The 22,953-nt window shown below is 31.0% G+C and overlaps 1 protein-coding gene and 2 pseudogenes across 4 annotated transcripts; 1 reads left to right on the forward strand and 2 right to left on the reverse strand.

The window, feature by feature from the left end:
* Positions 1-1,337: 1,337 nt before the first annotated feature.
* Positions 1,338-4,553, forward strand: LOC113867014 (annotated as a pseudogene).
* Positions 4,554-6,583: 2,030 nt separating this feature from the next.
* On the reverse strand, positions 6,584-7,460 carry LOC113867020 (annotated as a pseudogene).
* Positions 7,461-10,366: 2,906 nt separating this feature from the next.
* Positions 10,367-19,769, reverse strand: LOC113849398 (cellulose synthase A catalytic subunit 3 [UDP-forming]). Of its 4 annotated transcripts, XM_027479295.1 has the most exons (15): positions 19,323-19,769; positions 18,822-18,942; positions 18,503-18,698; positions 17,328-17,548; positions 17,099-17,213; positions 16,809-16,986; positions 16,245-16,511; positions 15,783-16,128; positions 15,529-15,666; positions 15,217-15,342; positions 14,906-15,118; positions 14,514-14,778; positions 13,939-14,141; positions 11,660-12,010; positions 10,367-11,294 (listed from the first exon to the last, which is right to left on the reverse strand). In XM_027479295.1, exons 2-15 carry the CDS (start codon positions 18,843-18,845, stop codon positions 10,710-10,712), a joined length of 3,228 nt encoding a protein of 1,075 aa, XP_027335096.1. In that variant the 5' UTR covers positions 18,846-18,942; positions 19,323-19,769; the 3' UTR covers positions 10,367-10,709. The 4 variants fall into 4 exon arrangements, with proteins under 4 accessions (XP_027335096.1, XP_027335104.1, XP_027335120.1 ...); XM_027479303.1 differs by lacking the exon at positions 19,323-19,769 and having other exon boundaries at positions 10,399-11,294; positions 18,822-19,224; XM_027479311.1 differs by lacking the exon at positions 19,323-19,769 and having other exon boundaries at positions 10,467-11,294; positions 17,141-17,213; positions 18,822-18,845.
* Positions 19,770-22,953: the final 3,184 nt, after the last annotated feature.

Raw genomic sequence — 22,953 nt, forward strand, 5'->3', positions numbered from 1 at the left:
AGTATTAAACAACTTTTATAATTTTTATGATAAGAAATGTATATACTTTTTAATTTAATATATGATTTACTAAGTAGTAGGAGAATGTTTAGAAAAAATTGTTTAAAGATACTACAAACTTTCTTAAAAATCATGAATTGAATTCGAAAACAAAGCTTAAAGTTTTATTGGCATCTTAAAACGGCACTTAATATATATATTCATTCTTAGTAACAATCAATTTAAAATGGAGAATAATAAACGTATATTATAAATAATTTTAAATTATAAATACAAGAGAAAAAAAAAAGGAAAGAACAAATCAGATTTAGTGAAATTCTAAAAGAATGTTTTGATACTATTCCAATGAATCAGCATAGTAAGTATTTTTAATTTACTTTAAACAAAAACAAATTATATATTATATACACAGACAAGTGCTAAATAATTTTTTTTTTTGAAAAAGTCATTTGCAACACTTAATCTTCTACAGGTACGTGGTCTTGCCCAGCTTTGATCTCATTCTATTTAGGCTTTAATTTGTTTCATATTCTCATTCTTTTCAAAATAGAATGATAAAATATATTATTATTGACTTCTATTTGATCTACGCATAGACACTGATTTATTATTTTTTCTTTTTACCTAAAGTTATATAAATTTCATGAAGTATTTTAGTTGTGGTCTACATGTTTTATGGAATATATTCTTACAATTCAACCAAATAAGCATTATGGCGATTTTTTTACTCTTAGATGTATGTGTACTGCAGTCAAAGTTGAGAACTTTAATTTGTTTTGACGGGCAAACTTTATTCTGGTTTCCATGTAGGATATGTTAATCCTTTTCTGTCGATTAACGAAAAAAATCAAGTCAAATAACGAATAATATGATAAAAGGACCCTCTTTCATCTCTTAATCGTATTTTTTGTCTTCTGATTTTTTGAGTTGGCTTTTGGCTCTACATTAATGTTGCCGTGCTGCTTTGCAATTAGAATAAAGTCAAAGAACATATAATTGTTGTGTCTGTAACGTATACTTGAATTTTCTTGTTGATGCTATTATTTGTAATCTAAATATTTTGAGAGAATGACTATATCAATTCATCTTAATCTTAGAAGGAGAAAGTGATTGCAGATTACTACCATCAAAGGTGAGGCACATGTACAACTCACAACAATCAAGTCAACATGGATTGGTTGGAGTTTAGTTTCAAAAGGATCAGAGTTTCCTTGACCATCTTTGCCTTAGTTTTCTCTCTAATCATACTAATGTTTACCTCAAATTTTGGTTATTTTGAGGGGTTTTCAAAAAGTAAGGTACTGAATGGAAAATATCACAATGTTACAATAAAGGACATGGCTTTGGGAGAAAAATCTCAAAAAGTCACAGATAATGCAAAAGGGACTAAGAATTTTACAGAATCGACTGAAGGTAATATCAATTTCTACCTCTTGTTTTAAACAAGTAATATGTGTTGACTTTTCCTTTTCATCCTTTTAAAAAAATCTAAAATATCTGAATTTTCAGGTTAAAAAAAAAATTCTTCTGAAACAGTTGATGGACTAATAGTCCTTTCAAGATTTGATGAAGGATCATGCTTAAGCAGATTTGAATCTTACTTATATCACAATGCATCCCCTCATAAACCCTCTCCATATCTCATAGCCAAACTACGCAACTACGAAAATCTCCACAAGAGTTGTGGACCAAACACTTGACCTTACAACAGGACCATGGCGATGCTCCGAAAACATTGGACCAATGTTACCTATGAATGTAACTACGTTGTGTGGACAGCTTCAGATGGCTTAGGGAACAGAATGGTGAGCATGATTTCAGCATTCTTCTATGCAATCCTAACAGATCGAGTCCTACTTGTGGAATTTAAGGATGATATGGTTGATCTATTTTGTGAACCATTTCCCAATTCATCATGGATATTACCCAAGAACTTTCCTTCTAGTAACAACAAAGGACATGTTGGAACATATGAAAGCATGTCAGACTACACAAGGAAAACAATTCAAAGGAGATTTTACCATCAGCTCTAAATTTGAAGGTAAGACATACCCATGAAGAGCATAAAAGGTTTCTCCATGTGATGATACCCAACATCTTTGTTGGTTTTATAATAAAAAAGTAAAATAAAGTGAAGAAAAGAAAATGTGAATAGAATGAATAGAGAAAGAACTCGACTTTTATTTAATAGTAACAATGCATTTATAATAAATTAAAGAAACCTAAACTAATTGCGTAACTGAAAATTTTTTATAATAAACTAAATTATTCCTAAAATATCGAAATGACTTATTAACTATAATATTAATCTAACAAACTGAAATAATAAAAAACAACTAATAGTATAGTTTCAAAAGCATATTGTTAACACTCCTCTTTGCTTTTTGAACTGCAAATTCTATTTAAATTTGCTAACAGAAAATGGATTTGTTGTCAACAAGAATTTTGTGTTTTCTTTCTGCTTCAAATTAGAATCAAATAAAATCTTCTTTTGTCATAGAAAAGTGAAGTAATTAATTGAATCACTTAAATAACGGTTAGAGAAATCAGTCAACTTGAATTTTTCACTCCTATTGAAGTTGATGCTTGAGTTACGGGTGTCTTTGAAATATTTAACCACTCTCTTTGCAACTTTGAGATGTCTTTCATTTGTATTATGGATGAAACTAGAAAACTTACTTTCAACACTCAAGGTATTAGTATGAAATGTTATGGTATTTCCTTTGCTCCTCCTTCTATAGATTCAAAATAAAAAAATTTTGTTTTATTTTTACTTTGCAAATATCTTGACCAGCTTCATTTTTAATCAAACAATGTTTATCTTCAAAAATAACTTTAAATCCTCCTTCAATTAGTTGACCAACACTTAACAAATTTGGGTCAATTTTAGGAACCCAAAGAACATCATGAATTAACTTCATGCCTAAATTGTTTGTTATTGCAATTGTTTTCTTTCCTTTGACTGGGATGAAATCACCATTACCTATTTTGATTTTAGTGATGTTAGTCGGCATCAAATCTCTAAAGAGTTTTTTGTTATTAATCATGTGGTTAGTGCAACCACTATCAATTAGCCAACCTTCATTTGATTTAAAGTCAGAGAGGCAAGTAGCAATAAATAAATGATCTTCTTCTTCATTCTGAGCGATCTTAATCTCTTCATCTTGGTGTTGGTTTTGATTTTTGCATATAACTTCTTCATGTCCCATTTGGTTGCATTTACTGCATTGTGCATCTAGCCTTCTCCAACATTTGAAAGAAGGATAACCATTTTTTCCACAATGATGACATGAAAGATAAGATTTTTTTCTTGTTGTATCTTGCACTTTCATGATACATGATATGTAAGACTCCCTCAATAACACCTTTTTGACTCATTGCACACCTTTGCTCTTATGCTTGTAAGGCATTTAAGAGTTCCACCAGTGTGATTTTGGACAAGTATTTGGTATTTTCTAAGGTAATGATCGTAGTCTCGAATCTTTCAGGCACTTTACAAGAATTTTTTCAAAAGTTCTAGAATTAGGAAAATAAGTACTTAGTAATCTTACTTTGTTAGCTATGTCAAGCAGTCTGTCTGAGTATACTTTGATTGTCTCAAACTCTTTCATTCTTTGAAGTTCAAATTCTCTCATCAAATTTAACACTTGCATGCCTTGAATTCTTTCATTCTCGACATATTCTTTCTTAAGATAATTCCAAATCGCTTTTGTTGTTTTTAAAGTTATGATTCTGGTAAAGATAGTTATTGAAACACCAACAAAAAGACATGTTTTTGTCTTTGCCTTTCGTATTTTTCTCTCCTTGTGACTTCTTATTTGGGCTATGATAGGATCATGCGGCATCTAAAGCCTCTAGGTAAGTCTCCATTTTGATAGCCCAAAGATCATAATTTTCTCCATCAAATACAGGAGGAGCGACTTGTGAAAAATTTAATTCAGCAGTCATTTTCACAAGTTTGTAAGAAAATAGCTCTTGATACCACTTTATTGATTTTATGATAAAAAAAGTAAAATAAAGTGAAAAAAAGAAAATGTGAATAGAATGAATGGAGAAAGAATTTAACTTTTATTTAATAGATTATGCATTTATAATAAGTCAAAGAAACTTAAACTAACTGCGTAACTAAAAAGATTTGATAATAAATTAAATTCTTCTTAAAATATTTGACTATGATACTAATATAATAAACTAAAATAATAAAAAATAACTGATAGCTGATAACAGTTTCAAGTCATGAAAAACATCAAAAGTTTAATGATAACAAGCATAACATGAAGGCGTGGACAGAAATATATCTATTAAGTCTATGTGATGTTTTGGTGATTAGCTCTTTTTCAACTTTAGGGTACGTGGCTCAGAGTTTGGGAGGTCTGAAACCATGGGTTCTGCACAACTCACAAAACCAAAAAATCCAGAATCCTCAATGTGTGAGAGACTTCTCTATGGACCCTTGTTTTCATTTTCCTCCTAAACTTGATTGCATGGGAAAGCCCATAAATGATATTGGTAAAGCTTTTCCATATATAAGCATATGTCTAGATTATGAATGAGGTGTTGAGTTGGTCAACGATTATTAGTAACTATTTTCGAACAAGATACAACTTTATTTTTAAAATAAGATTTTAATTCTTTAAATCTTTACGATTTTTTGCATTTGATTTTTTTTTTCCTTAAATAAGCTTCTCAAAAATTGTTTTTACTTTTTGCTCTGTCACTTTAATGTTTTGTTACTTTTCTCCTGTATTTACTTATATAACACTTAATTTAATTCGTATAATATATCACATAATTAATGTGAATAATTATAAGATATTTATATCTTTTTTCATATATATTTTTTAATCTTAATTTCAAAAGTCTTAACTTTATAACTTTAAATTTCATTAAAAAAATATATATAATATTGTTAGACACATTTTGTTCATGTTATATCTGAATCAAATTATATAAACTAAATAAAAATAAATAAATAATAAATTATTAATAGAAGAACAAAATAAAAAATAATTATCAAGCTAAATAGAAAAATAGAGGATTAAAACGTTATTTATTATTATAACATTTTTATTATGTTCTATTTCATAAATTTAACTTAGGAGTAAAATTGACACATATTTTGTGACACCTCTATCATCTTAACTTATTAAAATGACAATTAAAATTCGAATACCTTTCTTTTACTCGTTCTAAAAGAAATTCTTAAAAAATAGCAAGTCTTGAAGATCAAAGAGTTATTATTTATAACATCAAATGAAATGGTCAAACCTATATATTTCACAATTTAAGAAAAATTACAATTTTAAAGAAAGCTAGACATCAATCATTTTTCAGTAAAGACGTGTGTCTGAAGAGGAAATGAGATGATAAGAATCGAAGAGTTTTAGAATACACTCTTTAATATTCTTTTTAAACAATCTATTATTCGTTTAAATTTATTAAAATTATAAAAGTATTAATATGAGTTATTAAAATAAATTAATAATAAGATACATATCATTTTTATAACTTTTAATAAATTTAAATAATTAAAAAATATATTTAAAAGAATATATCTAAAACTATGTTACTTTATTTTTCAATAAAGATTTACCTAATTACCAAAATTAAAGTAAAGTTGGTAGTTATGAACAATTTGTTTGTATGTAACCTTGCTATTTGACTGATTCCTTTAATCAAACTCTTCCTCTGAACTTGTTATTGCCAGTTTTATGTAACTTAATATTATATGATTATATGTTAATTTATTACTTCACGTAAAGTATGATATTAAAAATACATATTTAATATCTTTAACTTAACTGTAATTTAATTAAAATTAAATCAATTGTTGTTGAAGATATTTAGAATTCTACCTTATTTCTTAATTCAATTTAGTCTAAGTATCTTGAGTCAAGTTTGATTCATGTCTTTTAAATAAATAAAAAATTATCAATGTTTCAAATATTGATCCAGTGTCGGATCAAGAAAGTCATGCAACTTGAGATGCACATATTATATTAATACTCATTAGGTTATATTTTATCTTAATAAGCAAACTTGACTTAAGATTTTTTTTTATTGACCCTTTTTATCTTATTTCATTTTTTTTTATTCACTTTTTTTTTGCCATCCATTCTCTTGTTCGCGAGTTAAATATTATCATTTTAAAAAGAATAATAATATCTTTTGATAATATTTTATCAACCTTACATCGAAACTAAATTTGTTATTTATCTACATATTATACATGTAAGCTTCTGTTTGAAAATAACATAATATCATCCTATTACTAAAAATGAAGTCATCTTATTGTAAAGAATGGATCAAAATCCAACGGAAACCAAAACTTGAAAAGTGCCCTCATTTGAGCATGAATATAAATGTTTTGACCAAAAAATATATACATTTAAATTAAGACTTAAGTAAATAATTAATGTCTAAAATGTCACTATTTTTAATATTGATCTCTATAAAAAAAATATATTCAATTTTAATTCCTATTCCTACGTTTGATAACTTTAAATTCAATTTTAAAGACTAAAAAAATTTGATATTTATAAAGACTAATATTAAAGCATTAGCACAATTGAAGCAGCTACAATTAATGGTTATTATTCATTGATGGTTTTTTATTATCATGTTGTTTTCCCCTGGCTTTCACACATTGCTTCACAAACTGTTTCAAACCCTTCTTTGGACTGTTCATTTTCTTCTTTTCTTCTCTCTTCGTCTCTGCTGCCCACTCTTCTTCAAGCTGCAAACAAAGCTTTCATACAGTATACAGATAGATCACACCCTACCAAATTATCATGAACCTCAATTCATGCCAAGATCAAACGGTCAAAATTGTCCACGTGTCATACCTTTAGCATGCGATCTTCCACTTGGTTGAGTCTCTCTATCATCGTACCTTTGACTTCAGTTTCCATCATCACGTTCTCGATCGGACGGCAGTGCTTCTCCAAGCTCTTCGGGGAGAAATCAACAGATGACACGTGTCCATCACTTCCGCTTGTTGGAGTGGATGCAGACGAGCTCTTTGGAGATTGATTGTACCCTCTAATTTCCTCCAGGTGCCTCAACTGAAGCATTTTTTTTAATATAATAATATGAAAAGCAACCACAATTTTCAATTTCATATTAAACATAAAAAAGTTGTTATTTTTATAGTCCATTAAAAGAACTCCGTAATTATCGATCCACAGTTCATACAATCAAGAAAAACTGTTTCAACATTTTTTCTGAATCGCCCTTTGCTATCCTTTAGCTCGCTTGTGAGTTAAGAAGTGACTTTAAGCGTTGGACAAATTTAAAACTCACTCTTTTTAACTCACAACAGAAAAGAAGATTCTTCATGTCAGTACATATTAATTACATGAAAATAAATCTAAGAAAAATAAAAGCCACTAAAAGTGGGACACTTACCATGTTATCCAAACGGTCTATCTAGAGAGAATTGGTTCCTCTGTAGTAGCCATTTTCTGTCACCTTCCCGGGAAACAAACAGGTGTTTTGCTCTTCCTTTTAATAATTTTTTTCCTTGGAAATGAATACTTCAACGTCGAAGGTTCAAGCTATGGCTTTAATTTTCACGGGGGGTGATTTATACAGGAGGAAGAATGGACATGTGAGAATATTCCTGGGTGCCACGCGTCCAATTGTTACTGTGGACTGCTGGTTCCTATTTGCATATTTGCCACGTGTAATGCTGACGTGTGAGTGGTGAGGTTATGACGAGCTTGATGATTTATCATTGGCTTCTTTTCGTGGACACGTAACAGAGGTGCATGCATGCATGCATGAAATTGCTACACGGCACGTGTCACCTCACGTGATTCGCTAAAGATCCACGTTTCTGGAAGATTGAAGAAGATATCTATCTATATAATGCTGCTTATTTTGCTTCTTGTTCAGAAAAGACAAGTTAATTCTTATCCAATTAAATATTGACAATTCGTATACACAAGTGATGGCTCAAGCGAAATGAACATAATTTATTATAAATAAATATAATAATTTATTATTAAATAAATTTATTATTTAAATACATATATAAATTTTTTAATTTTAAATAAAATATAATTTTTATTTATTATAAAAAAATTATAACATAATATATTAATATAATAATTAAATATTAATAATAATAAAATTAAAAATATAAAAAATATATTAATATAATATTATTATTTTATTTTTAAATTTTTGTTCATTTAATTTTAATTGTGTCCTAGTTTTATTTAAAGATTTAACTGCTTTTTAACTTATTTAAATATAATAGTTTTTATTAAATAAATTTATTATTTAAACAAGTATTATTGATTATAACTTTTTAATTACAATACTCTAAAAATTTTTAAGTGTACCACAAAATTTACTTTTAAAATTTGACTATTTTATCTCTAGCTCCCTCTTGGAATTGATAGTGTCATTATATCCATTAGTTCAAGTGTAGCGACATGGAGTATCACATAGTGTATATATATAGTGGCATATTAAACTTCCCAATGAATACAGCGCTAATGGATCTTCAATACTGGGCATGGCCAATATTGCAGACTTTCTTCAATCAGTCATTGCATTGCATGCAGTAACTTCTAAACTGGAATTTTGCTGCTACTGATTTTTTAATTTAAATTGTATAACTGGCCTAATTAATAACCTCTCTTCTGATTCTGGTAGATATTTGCAAGCCCAGCGTACGAGTATTTGGATACCAGACATGGGATTAAATTTAAGAACAAACCAACATCCATTCAAATGCTATTGTTTTCGCGGATTTATGTCACTATATTCTTTCAACAATTATAATGCTCGTTTTTTGTGCTTCTAATTTTCTTTCATTTTAAAAATTCATCTTCATATCAAAATCCAGTTACAATCACTTGGAAGACCTCAAAATCATTTAGCTTCAAAATTGGTGCCACAGCATGCATATTTTAATATTTATTGTATTATCGGCAACAGTGATTGGGACCTTTTTCAATCATTATTCAATTTTGAAAATGGAATCGTATGTCTCATCTGAGTGGATGATTTTATTTTATTTTAGGACTCTCGCGTGTTTCACGTGGTCCCGGAATCTGCATTATTAAGATGATAAATTTGTACTATATATTAGGCCTTGTTTGGCATATTGTGTAGCTTCAGCATAAATCGGGGATTTATAAAACAATAATTCATGTAACTAATATATGGCTATATAATAAAAGAAAAATCATGAAAAATATAATAACAAAAAAATATCATTTTCTTATTTTCTTTTCCATTGATCAACTGTAACTCATCTTGGTGGCATTTTTTACTAATATGGTTCCAATTATAAAATTATTTCTCAATATACACTCACTGATAAACATATTCCTTGTTTAATGTTATTTTTGCTACCTCTCTCTCTCTCTCTCCACACACACACACACACACTATATATATATATATATATAACTTTTGAAAGCTAAAATATTTCTCATAATTTATTAGTAGTTAAATGTTGATTATTAGGTAATTTAAATTATTACTTTTATTTAAATATTAATTATTAAGAAATATAATTCACAAATTTTGAAGGCTAAATTTTTATTAGTTAAATAGTAATTAGACATTTTAAATTAATATTAATTCACAACTTTAAATTAAAGTTGCAAGAATCCCTCTCACAAAATATCTTTGTTTTGAGAACTTGAATCCAACAATTTGCTAACATTTATGCAATTTGAAGGTGTACATAGTCAAATGTATTGTTCCATTCTAATCTCTCGTCACTCACTGCCATGAAATATTCAAAGTGAAGCATGTTGTTTGACGTCTCAATATGATTCGGATAGTAACTACATTGTGGTTACTCGGTTTCTGCAACCTCTGTTTTTACTAATAGTTCTTTCAAATAAACAATTAAATATAGATAAACGTGGATGAAAACTATTAAACAAAATAAGAAGGGCACTCATGCCCCTTCAAATATCTAGGCACCCTAACACTCTCCTAAGATTAATATATTTGCAGTTTAATTTAGTTCAATTTTGAGAATAGGAACTAAAAACTTAATCAACCCACAAAAAATAATTGCACTTTTTTGGATTAACGATGTATTCCATTTTGATATTTTTGAAGAGTTTAACCGTATAGAACAGTTTAAATCAGTATTAAACACCCCTAGTGACAAACTTGTATCCTTAACAATTGATCATTAAACTACATTTGAATAAAATTAAATACTATTCAATAAGCTGATCCATGAAATTTATTGATACAATGAGCCATTGAGCCAAAACAAAAAATAAAAGAAAGGAAAAGACAGTACAATGAGCCAAAAATAAAAATAAAAATCTTTCGAATCAGTTCATTTTACACAACTTTTGTCAATCTGAGGAAACTTGATAATGCTATTTAGGAAAAAAAAAAATTTCCAGAATTAGTACTAACATGATCAAAATTGTGTCAAAACTCAAACATATACCAAAGTGTATGTAGACGCAAAAAGTTACCAACTAAATCACAAAAAACACTGATATATACAAAATGTGATCCTCCAAATAGCTTATAATACATAGCTACTCCAGAAAACTGGAAGACACGTTAGTATTACAAATAAAACAATGTCACAGTTTAGTTCTACTTTGTTTTCTCATGTATTGCTATAAACTGCACACAATTGACACATAACAAACAAATACAAAAGCTACAATAACTATAATTACAAGCCAAAACACAATATACTTGTTTTTGGTCTAGCAGTTAATGCCACACTCCTCAACATCAGGACCAGTCACTCTTGTGGTGAAGGGATCAATTCTGACCCATAAGAGAGAGAAAATGGATGCAAGGAGAATGGACCAAACCACCACAATGGTTGGTGTTCTATTCTGGCGTCCCATGAGACCTTTGAGGAAAGGGTATAAATGGATGATAACCCAAAATGCAAAGAAAAGCTTACCAAAGAGGGGACCCCATGATTGGTAACCACTGTTAATGGCATAGGAAATGCCAGCGACAACCCCAACCAAGTTTATTATGAGAAGGGTTGTGGGGGGAATGAGAAGGGTTGTCCATTTGAACATGTAGAGTTCTGCAAAGTCTCCATCTTCATCTGATGCCTTGGAAGTCACAGTGAAGTTGGTGTCAATTCCAGCAAGCACTTTGAGTAAGCCTTGGAACACAGCAAAGAGATGTGATGAGACACCGCCAATAACCCAAAACTGTTCATTCCTCCACCATTCATCAATGCCAACACCACTCCACCTCATCTCCAGGATTCCAGTCGCAAAGATGGAAAGAAAGAGAGAGATAAACCATATGCTTGCAATGTTACTGATCTGCAACATTAATAAAAGATAAGTTAGAACATCGTCTTACATAATAAGACCTGACCAAATTGAGTTCAACTTGTGCATTTCCCATCAGAAGTATCAATTTTCACAAGATCATGTTGGTTGTGATTCATGAATGATTAATCAAGAGTAATATAATATTAGCCATGAGTGAATGTCCTCAATCATTGGCACAATTAATAATACTAAATCGGATGTAATTCACTAGCATATCCTAATCTGCAATTCTCCCATGAAGCATCATCCCTTTAGAAATATTCAAGCATCAACTTGATGCACAATATTCTCATGATTTATTCATCCAGTGGCACTACTGCATGATTTACTACATTTATGAAGAAACAACAAACCTGCGGAATAATGAACTTGTTGGTCAGAAGACAGACAGCAGGTAAGGTACAGTACATGAGAAGGGGAATGGCAGTGACCGGATAGATTGTGGTGTTCACATATGCAAACCTTTCAAGCCACTTTAGCCTTCCACCATAACCATACCAGATGGGACAGTGTCGACTTAGAAGAATTTCCACAGAACCTAAAGCCCATCGAAGTACTTGGTTTAGACGATCCGAAAGATTGATAGGAGCAGAACCTTTAAATGCTGGGCGCTTAGGCATGCAGTATATTGACCGCCAACCACGGGCATGCATCTTAAATCCTGTAAGAATATCTTCTGTGACGGAACCATAAATCCATCCTATCTGTGGAACAAAAAACAAATTGTGAATTATCTTTTAAGATAATTATATAAACGCATCCCTTTTTTCTAATAATAGTGGTCATTGTGGGCACCAATATTCTGTGTAAAAATGCTTAATCCAAATGTGGGGACACCAAAAAAATGAGTCTGCCATATGCATGTTAAATCATGTTTTAACAAACCAGTTGCTTGCAAAGGCAAAGGTCGCTTTTCTAGGAATGGTATGTTAGACTGAATGGTTCATAGTATTCCCACACATTTACATGCTTTCTGAAAAGTGGGATCCAGGTAAAATTCTATGATCCTCATCCTTTTTCATCTCAATAAATCCAATAAGAAAAAGATGGGAAAAAATTTATGCCTCACGCAAGACCTAACATTTTTCAGATGTTCAAACCCCTTGGCCTTTTAAAAGCACTTTAACAAGAAAAATAATTAGGAAAATCCTCAACAAAAATCAAAGCGATGATAGCATCACAAGCAATTCTTGATTTGACAAATCATAAAAGGTCCACTTGGATGCCTTCCATGTAAAATAACATTTAGGGAAGTTTGTGCCTAGTTTATACTCAAATTTATTGGAATGCACTAATTTGTTGGCAATATTCTGCTGATTTGATGGAATTAGAAAGTGACTGGGAACAAAAATGATGAGTCATTGACTCATGTTGTAAATTGAATACTTATGACACATTTCATTGCATAAATGATTTAAGTTAGTGCAATTAATTGTTCAATTATTGATAGTTAGCAATTGGATTTAAAGAGAAGAAGTTGAATTGATACAGAAAATATTTGTAGGCACATGCATAATTGAATGTGAGGACACGAGCCTGACAAAGCATATAAAAATAGAAATTTCTGCTAAATGCGGCGCCTTTTATTACACTTTTGAGACTAAGAATTTTAAGATTTCTGTACATCTCTGTGTACGAATGTCTTTCATTCCATTACTCCTTTGCTTTTCTATGGAATTTTGATAGGAAGTAAGGTTTCACCCCTCCATTCCTTTTGCTTTGTAATGAAACAATGATTCCTACATCTATATCTTTCTGTAATTTCCTGTTAAGTTGAACATAAAGTTTAAATCTGCAATATATTTTAGTTTTTTTTTTCTTTATTTCTGTTATGTCTTGCTAAATTTATTGGAGTTGAGAAAAGATAAACTTAATCTTTTGTCCATTGCAATGAACTGAACATTGAATATAACTCAAATGTAGTTTGTAATCTAACATTTAATTCTGATCTTATTGCTTCCCTGTTTCTTAGAACTCAGAATTGATGAAAAGAAACTTATAACTAGAAAGTTGTAATCTTTCTTGGATTTAGATTAAATTGCTCATTATGGATTGTCTAGGAATAAGAATCTATAATGGTGTGGTCTTGTTGATTTCTAATTTTAATATTAATCATCTTCTTGGTTACTTAAGTAATTATGAATCTAGAATTGGTTTAGAACCAATCAAACAAGGAATTGGTATTGTGTATTGTAGAAAATCTGACCATTAGATCAGACTGTATTATGGGTTACATATTTTTATGCAATAGGAAAGGATTAAGGGATTCTGAACTCAACCCGCTTCTTAATCAATTTACAACTCAATTTTCATTTTCTTATTTAGTTACATTCTGGCACTTAGCTCCAATCTCCATTTACAATTAATTTCTTACACCTAACTTTTACACTTAATGTTAATTTAATTTTCCAGCACTTATAGCTTACCTTCACTTTCTGCACAATATCTAAATTTCCCGTTTAAGTTCATACTCTATTTTTCAATCCAACTAGCGAGATTATTATGGTTTGGTAATTAACATTAATTCCAGTGAACGATAAAATCTATTTTGTTTCTGCAAACGATTTGGTACACTTACCGATTTGTTTATCAAAAAACATCCAAGAACATTAAACATAAGATAACAACACACCTCAGTTCCCCATTCTGTTTTATCCTCATAACCACAGCTGATAACATGAATAGCCTCCTTAAGAAGAGTTTCTGGAGTAGCAGACTGAGGAACACCACCATTTTCCATTAGTGTAGAGGCAACAAAAACAGCAGACTGACCAAACCTTTTCTCAAGGCTCATTTGTGACATGAGTAGTGATTTCTCATCATCAAATCCAGTACCTAAAGGTGTAAGAGAATGAAAGGTCTAATTAATTGAGAGCAACTAAAAATCAATAGCTAAATCGATACCCTGAAGAGCTTTTAGAGTAGAAAAGTATGAATATAAACATTTGAAGTAAACACAATTACAAGAAGAGGCAGTCAATTTAAGATAGGAAGCAGATTTGAATCTCTCATAGAAGTAGGAAAGCAAGTAACAGGTCTTTCCAGAAATAGAAAATCACAATCTTCTTAAGTGCATGTTTTGTTCAGTTTATTTTGAAGAAATAATTGCTTATTTTTGCATCTTCCTGAGGAAGCTTAAGTAAAAAAAAAAAAAAAATTATTTCCCTGAAAAAAGGCTCATCCAAACATTAAATTGATAAGTCCTACCTTCTACTCCTTCTTCTATATCCTCTAGACTGAAGATAGGCACAGTTGGGTCAACATGCTTGCTAGACTTTTTCTTGTCTGATCCTTTCTTACTAGATTTTGCACCCTTCTTCCGATTTCCACCACAGAGAGATGATAACAACCCAGGCTTTTTATGTTTGGGTTTAACAGGAGGTTCATAACCATACAAAGCTGTCCTATTGAAGACACATCCAGTACCCACATAAACAGGACCTTGAATGCCATCCAAACCTCTCAAGTTTATCTGTTCAGCAAGTGTCAAAACCAAAAACATATCACACAGAGATTATTAAACTTAATATAGGCCACACAAAAATAAAACAGCAATAGAAATTAGATAACAAAAATTAGATGAATATGGTAGTACTCACATCAAAGAAAACAGTATTACGGTTGGCATATCTATCATTCCTATCAATACCATCAAACCTCTGCGGAAACTGGACATAGCAGACATGTTTACCAAGGTTGGGATCCATCATAAAACACATAGCTTCCCTCAAGGCCTTGCTGTTGTTTATGTAGTGATCACAATCGAGATTCAATAAGAAAGGTCCATTGGTTAGGACTGCAGATACTCGAACCTGCAAGTTACATAAATCACCAGCAGTGGGATGACTATGTCTGGGTACATGTGCGGAGATAAGTAACTTCCACATTTAATATTGTAAATGACACTCACAAGTGCATTCATCGCACCAGCTTTTTTGTGATGTTGGAAACCTGGACGCTTTTCACGAGAAACATAGACTAAACGTGGAAGTTCATTACCCTCAGAGTCAAGTCCTCCACTTTGGCCCAAGAAAACCTACAGGTATAAAATGCAATCTTAGTGAACAGTACCATGGCATAAAGCTTGCCCTCATGACTTCACCACTTTTAACATTTTAACATGTACTCTTATCTAAGAAAAAAAAATTAAGAAATGACTCTAAAGCTAATAAATGAAGCACATCAGGTAGTAAGTTGTATTCATCACAAGATATCCACCAACCTGAATCATTCCTGGATGGTCTCTGGTGTTATTTCCAGGCCATGGAGTACCATCTTGCATCACCCATCCTTCTTCAGGAACTTTCTGAGCCTTTGCAACAAGTCCATTAACACGAACTTTAAATTCTTCATATTCTCTCTGAGACAAAAGAAAAGTAATATTAAAAGATACCCTAATGAAATCCAACACACATACAAGTAGCACAAATGCATGCCCAGCCAGCAGAGTAATCCATTTATAAGCCAATCTCTTACCTTCATTGCTCTACGATCCTTGACAAATGATGGATGAACCTTATCTTTCAAGTAGTCAATCTTCTGTGCAAAGTACCACTCTGGTGCACGGGGTTCAATAGTATATTTCTTGCAAAAAGGAACCCATTTCCTTGCAAATTCAGAAGTCTCAGCAAGTGCTTCAAATGTCAACATAGCAGCACCATCATCAGACACATAGCAGGAGACCTTATCCACTGGGTAGTCAACTGCAAGAATAGATAGTACAGTATTGGCAGTCACAAGTGGGGGCTCCTTCAATGGGTCAACAGTACTGACAAAAATGTCAACAGCTGCTAGCTGTGATGGTTCTCCTTCCCTGTCATATCTGTAATTCACAGGAATTTTGTTTGTATCAAAACATCATATTGAAATAGAATAACTATTTGCCAAATATCATGATTTTCTTGTACAGAAGAATGGTTAAGTTTGGAGAGGCTCTACCTCAGTGCAAGCCTGTCAAGATATGTTTCGCGGTTTACAGGAAGCCACTTAGGGAATTGATCCAATATCCAAGATATAGCAAACCAAATCTCACATATAACTGATACCAACCACAATGCATATGCATTGGGCACAGGATTTGTTATTCGATAATGCAAGAAAACGCAGAGGATAACCAGCCGCAAAATAATGACCATACGATATGGATTTATCCTGGATGATGGTATAGAAACCTTCCTGGAAAGAGGTTGTCGAGCTTCATCATTCCTGTATTAAAAAAAAATTGAGGACGTAATCTATTGATTTTGCTTATTCAACAATAAAACTACAAATAACTTCTTACAAGGAGTTTTATTTACCAAATGCTCCCCTGATGACAACCATCATATATATTACCATATTAGATTCCAAACTAAAGAAAAAAATAGAATAAGAATAAATATGGTATGAATCATACATGACTTTGAAAAGAGGCACTCAATACCAACAGAGAAATGAGTAAAGAAGCTGGCAATACAAATAGAGCATCACTGGTTCTTACAAATAAATAAAGAAAATACTCACAACAAGGAATCATCCACAAGCACATCAGTACTAGCATCAATATCTCCAGCTCCTCTTTCTGAAGCAGCTTGGCCAGTGCTCATTGGAACAACATTCTTTTCTTGCTTCATTTTCCAGCCATCAACTCGTTCTTTCCATGCTACATTGCCCAATCCTGGATCCCCAGCCCTAATGTTTGCTGCACAAGAATATAACCAAGGACATCAAATCACAATAAGATGCTTGATAAATTAGCAACCATAAAGCATGATAGCTGAGAATGTGCATAGTAAGCAGGGTTAGAGAAATACGAGATTGATTAACATCAGATGAATATGGGAGATTATGGACACGCTTTCCACCACCAACTGCAGGAGATGCCATAGAGAGCCTCTCAGGTGAGGCTGCAGACAACTCTCCAGAGACCTGAAATTGAAGAAATACCAATTTTCATTCAGAGACCAGAAATTTTATTAGAAAATGGACTTTGTGAAGGGTGGGGGAGATGAAGACTATCATATAGGAAGCTAACTGAATGACCTCATGTCCACTGGTCAGCAGAGGAATGTGGTTGTGAGAAACTTCCTTGTCATAATTTGGTGCGCCGACCTCCTCTGCTCGTGCATATGTCAATTGCCAGCTCAACATGCGCTCTGAAATCTTCTGCTTTTGGTTGTGATTTTCTGAATCATAATTGAAGTCACTGGCACCATCAGCAGCAGCACCATCCTCTTCACCATCTCCAAGAATTGCAGGACTTCCTGGAATCATTTAAATTAGCAGTTTGATCACTAATTGAAGTCATAAAGTAAAAGTTATATAAATATTGACCAGAGATTGCAGATCACATGACATCATGCAAAATATGTAGTGTGCATAATTAACATACTTGCAGCTATAAAATCCTAATGACAAAACCAGAAGTATTTTGTAATATGAGATGCAAACGAGGGAAACAAAAGTCTTAATCTAAGCATTTTATGATTACCTATTGTACACAATATGGGGAAAAAATGAGCATATAATAAGTCAATCACAAAGAATCCAGTTCCTCCTCCCAAAATCCACTGATCCATTTTTTGAAAGGAAAACAGCAATGCCAGTCCACTTGATCAGGAAATTGAAGTCACAAAGATAATTAAAATCAATTATTTATAGGTACAACAACTGGAAAAGTTGACAACATATAAATGTAATCCTCTATAAACTATCCATCCATCCACTTAGCGGATTTGGCTCGAAGAAAATGGAAACACTCTAGTAAATAGTAACAGCATGAATGTAGTCTACACATAACCAACACTGCCTCGCTTGTTCACTACTAGAGTGTACTGTCGTTACACGCTTTGTTTAATCTAATCTCAGGAATTTCCCTGTAGCTAAAGTCACAATAGCTCCAATCCAGTAGTCCATTGAGTAAATGCTCTTAAAGCAAAAAAGGATATGTTCTCTCATCTGGTTCACTGAAAGTTGGTCAATTTGCTTCCAAGAAAGTATATCACAACATTGCAACTTGTTGGGTTAAGCCCTTTACAGACCATGTGCTTTAGGCCAAATAGAAGGCCAAAGCACCGATTTCAATCCACATGTCACCCGACTTGTTGATATTCCATTTATGAAAAGTCTTTTGCACCTCCCCAAGTTGCATTGTGTGAATCGAGGATGGTGAAAAATAACAAATGACAGAAAACACATACTAGTTTAGCTTCATTTACCTTTGTGTCTCTTGTACCGGGTTTTGCACTGTGGGCAAGACTGATTCCCATCCTTCCTTTCATACTCATAGCAAGGCCTGCACACAGGGAAAGCACAAACATCGCATGCAATGAATGGTTCACCATCCAAAGTCTTCCCAACACTATCACCACAGATCTGGCACACTTGGCCACCCAATGCTGTCACTGGCTTTGCCTGAATAATGGAAAGTTAAGTGTATTAAAAAATGTCATCATCAAGCATCAACCAACCAACAACTGCACCCCAATAACATCACAGAACATTTGAACAAATAAAAAAGAATGTTTTTTTACTCACCCCAACTTCCCCTTCTGACTCCATAGGGCCCTCTACTTAACTCTTCTCGGAAGTCAACAAGGGATTAAATGTTAGTTCAAGCCACACTCATTACTCGGAAGCTTTCTACACTTTTCGATAGCTGAGAAGAACAATTGAATCTATGATCAGTCTAAGACATGTTAACAAGCATTGTTAACAGCTAAGAAAGTGGAAAAAAAATTCTGATCCCATCTTTTGTTTAGTTTGTTTGGCTGCTGAGAAAAAAGTTGGATGAAAATGAACGAGGGTCATATTTTAAAAGTGAAATCTTCTTTATGTATGGCTGAGAAAATAAAGCACTTTCCTAGCGCAAAAAAAAAATTATTTTTCTTAGAGATTCTCTCCTGATCAACAGTGAACTGTTATCTACTTCAGAAACAACGGCCATTGCTCAAATCCCAACTTTGGTTTTGTCGAAAGTAGAATTTCTCAATTTTCCCAACCAAGCACAATAAAATTGCACATGCACTCAAAACTTACCAAAAAAAAACAATTTTTCCACCAGTTGTCACTGAAAACAGACAGATCACTCAAAATCTGAACAAACCCGCATGAATTCTCAAGCAATGAAGCCAAACAAAACAAATTTCCAAACTTGATAGCTCCCAAATTGAAAAAACAAAGCCACCCCACAGTTCAGCAAATTCCCAACAAGAAATGAAAATCAGTGGAAGAGAAAGACATAAGCAACGGAGAACTCTCTCTCTCTCTCTCTCTCTCTATACCCAGAAAGAAAGTTTGAAACTTTTTGTTTGTGAGAGTGATTATGGCTATGTGGGTATGTGTTTAGCTAGCTGGAAATGAATAAGAGAGAAAGGGAAAGGCTTTAAGAAGGCGAAAAAGACAACGCCACTGACATTAGTACACCACCACCGACACCTGTGACCTCAAAGCACAAACACACAAACATTTATCCCAACATCCATTCTCAAAAATCTTAATATTAATAAATAAATGCTTCATGAAATAAAATATAAGATAGCAGTTATATGAAGTATAATAATAAGCAGCAGTGACTACTAATAAAATAATTGATTCTTTTATTTGTATCTGCTGATAATAATAAAATAATGATAATTTTTTATTTAAAAATATTATTATTAATATAAATATATGATTAAAGGTTTTGAATATACAGTAGTATTTGAAAACAACTTTATTATTCATGATAATTTTACGGAAGTTGAATAAGATTATTTCATGTAAATAATTTTTTGTGAGCATATTTTTTTTCTTTTGTCTTGAGTAATTAATTAATACTTAAGAATATAAAGAATTTGTGTGTGTGTGTGTGTGTTTTTAAAAAGCCTTGTGCATCAGAGTCCAGATGGGGAAACTGATAAGGTTTGAGTTGAGATAATGTTAACGTTATCTTTCAGTGCGATATGTCAAGTGTCGGAGTTTCCGAGATGAAAGTGTACTTCTGTTTTCGGCTCACTTTGCTTTTTGTTTAAGTTTGTCGTTTTTTTTTTCCCCCGAGTTTCCTTGGCTCAGAAGAACGTAAAGAGAACTCAAAATAAAAAGTGATCAACATTGCTTTTACACCTTTTTTTTCTTTCCGAAATTATTGTTATCTCTTTTTATTTATTAAAAATTTATAAAAATATGAAAAAATATTAAATAAAAATTAAAAAATAGACTCACATAAATTTTATATTTTTAAATAAATTTTAGTTAATAATTAAAAATATATTAAAAAAAGTGTGTTACATATTCTTGCTAGTATATGTGTTAAAGATGACACACTCTTTTAACACACTTTTAATTATTAATTAAAATTTATTAAAAAAAATACTATGAGAAACATTAAATTAAAAATAAAAAAATGAATCTTAAATAATTTTTATTGTATTTGATAAATTTTAGCTAATAATTAAGAATAGGTTAAGAATAATATTATTAGTATTTCTCTTTCTTTAAACATCTCTTGCTTTCTCTCAACATCCTTCATCTTCTTTTTGAAAAATATCATTCCTCTGTTGCTTTTGTCATTAAATATCATCCTTATCCTGGAATAAGTGAGAATACTCAAATTAGTATTTAATGGCATTTAAATTAACTATTAGAAGTTCATTTGTTAGAATATTCTAAAGAGTAAAGATGTTAAGATTTTTCTGAAGTCTCTTAAAAATAAGTTCTTGACTTTTTACAAAGCTCATAAAAGTCATTATTTTTCACTTTTTAACATGTGTGAGTAGGATTCATGCAGATGTTAAAAATGGTGCACTATTGCACAAAGTTGAAGACAATAAAACTTGAAATTGATGATAGTCATTTGATTTAGAAGATTTTGGAATTGTTACCTCCTAAATTTGATGTTTTGAAGATCACATATAACACTCAACCATGAATTTTATCTTGTATCCATGAGGCCATGTGAGGAATAACCGAAGCAAGAAGCATATTAAAGTGTAGAGAAATATAGCATATCCAGCAAGCTTGTCTTTAGTAGCCTCTATATGTATTTGACAATCATTAGATACATTTAATTAGTCACATGAATGAATATTAGCTAAAAATAAATAAATAAATTGGCCAAAACACAATTTTTAGCTGAAAAAATTATCATACAGGACTAAAAAATAGATATTATGCTAAATTAATGGTTTAAACTTCATTAGCAATCTATAGTTATGCGTAATACTCGAAGGAAGAAATTTATCTTTGTTAAAAATCAAAAGATGCATGAAAAGTAAAAGATACATATGCTACAAACTAGATTTATTACTTAGTATGCTTAAGAGAATGAATGACGTTTAGATGAAACTGAGAAAGTATTCTATCAAATTCTTATTATTCAAAGTTATGAAATTTTTGTTATATTTGTGAAAATGGTATATAGAGTTAAAGTTAATAATTTTACAACTTTTATGATTGTAAGAAGTTACTTTATTACCTTTTTATTAAAATGAAAATGAAATATATTTTATTCTACATTTTTTAAACATTTTTTTGTTGATAGCTTTATTCTTGATAGTATTTTATAGGTAAAATTAATATTTTCATCCTTTAACTTTGAGGTAGATTTAAACTTTATTCATTTTAATCTTCTAAAATTTAAAAAAGTTTCAAATAGGTTTTTTTTTTGGTTAAAAATTCTAATTTCTTTTAAAAAAAAATTGTCATTTTGTATCACATGTATTGTGCAGTACTGTTTATTGTCTTTTTTTTTCATATCTCTGACATTATCTCTAGCACTTCTTCTTCTTTTTCTTCCCTTTTATCTTTATTTTTTTATACTCAAGACCTCATCTTTTTACTACCAATACCAAGTAATCACCTCTGAATCTCAAATTATAAATAACCTAACTTTATAATACCCATTTGTCATCTCCGACATATCTGAACATACAAATATTCATGTTTTCATTTTATTAATTTTTTATGCTATCATGACCTTTGAAGCCTTCACTGATAAGAATATTGTGTTCTAAAAGCTCAAAGCATAATATGAAAATAAACACAGATCTGTTAAAAATAGAAAATGAATATTTAAAAAAGTTAATTTTTTTTATAATTTGAGATTTTAGATGAGTATTTAGTAGTCGATGGCAAGAAAATATGAGAAAAAAGATAATTAATAATACTGCATAATACACATGATATAAAAGAACAATTTTTTTAATAGAAATAAAATTTTAACGAAAAAAGACCTATTTTAAATTTTTACAAAAGTTAAAGTGCTAAAGTAAATAATAAAAAAAAGACAAAATCAAAATCTACTTTAAAATTAAAGACAACAAACCAAAAATACTAATTTTGTCTATTATATATTTAAATTTTTAATACTTTACATTTATGCAAGCAAGTATGCTATCTAAAAATATATTTTATAGGGTAGGACTCTCAACTTTAGAGAATGGTAAAAAGAAATTATTAGATCAAATTAAAAAATGGTAATTTAATATGATTCGTTATAATATGGTGACAAACAACTAACTGTAGTCAAATATCTAAATGATCTTCAAAATTCATCTAGCGATCACACCAAATTGGGGGCCATTGATTTGATATCAAGCAGATTTTTGCAGTCAAATACCTAGAAGACCTTCAAATCTCGTATTAGTACTATTACTAAGCAACCACATCAGGCTGGAGGGCGATTGATTCT

Source organism: Abrus precatorius, unplaced genomic scaffold (genome assembly GCF_003935025.1).
Source record: "Abrus precatorius isolate BTA unplaced genomic scaffold, Abrus_2018 Scaffold10, whole genome shotgun sequence".
NCBI classification, from domain to species: domain Eukaryota; kingdom Viridiplantae; phylum Streptophyta; class Magnoliopsida; order Fabales; family Fabaceae; genus Abrus; species Abrus precatorius.

What these genes read in the sequence shown, in the direction of transcription:
- LOC113849398 (XM_027479295.1), bottom strand. Translation starts at nt 18,845, where the DNA reads ATGGAGTCAGAAGGGGAAGTTGGG. An exon ending in GTAATACTGTTTTCTTTGAT is followed by an intron (nt 14,779 to 14,905) that starts GTGAGTACTACC and finishes CTTGCTGAACAG; the next exon opens with ATAAACTTGAGAGGTTTGGA. An exon ending in AAACAGAATGGGGAACTGAG is followed by an intron (nt 12,011 to 13,938) that starts GTGTGTTGTTAT and finishes TTTGTTCCACAG; the next exon opens with ATAGGATGGATTTATGGTTC.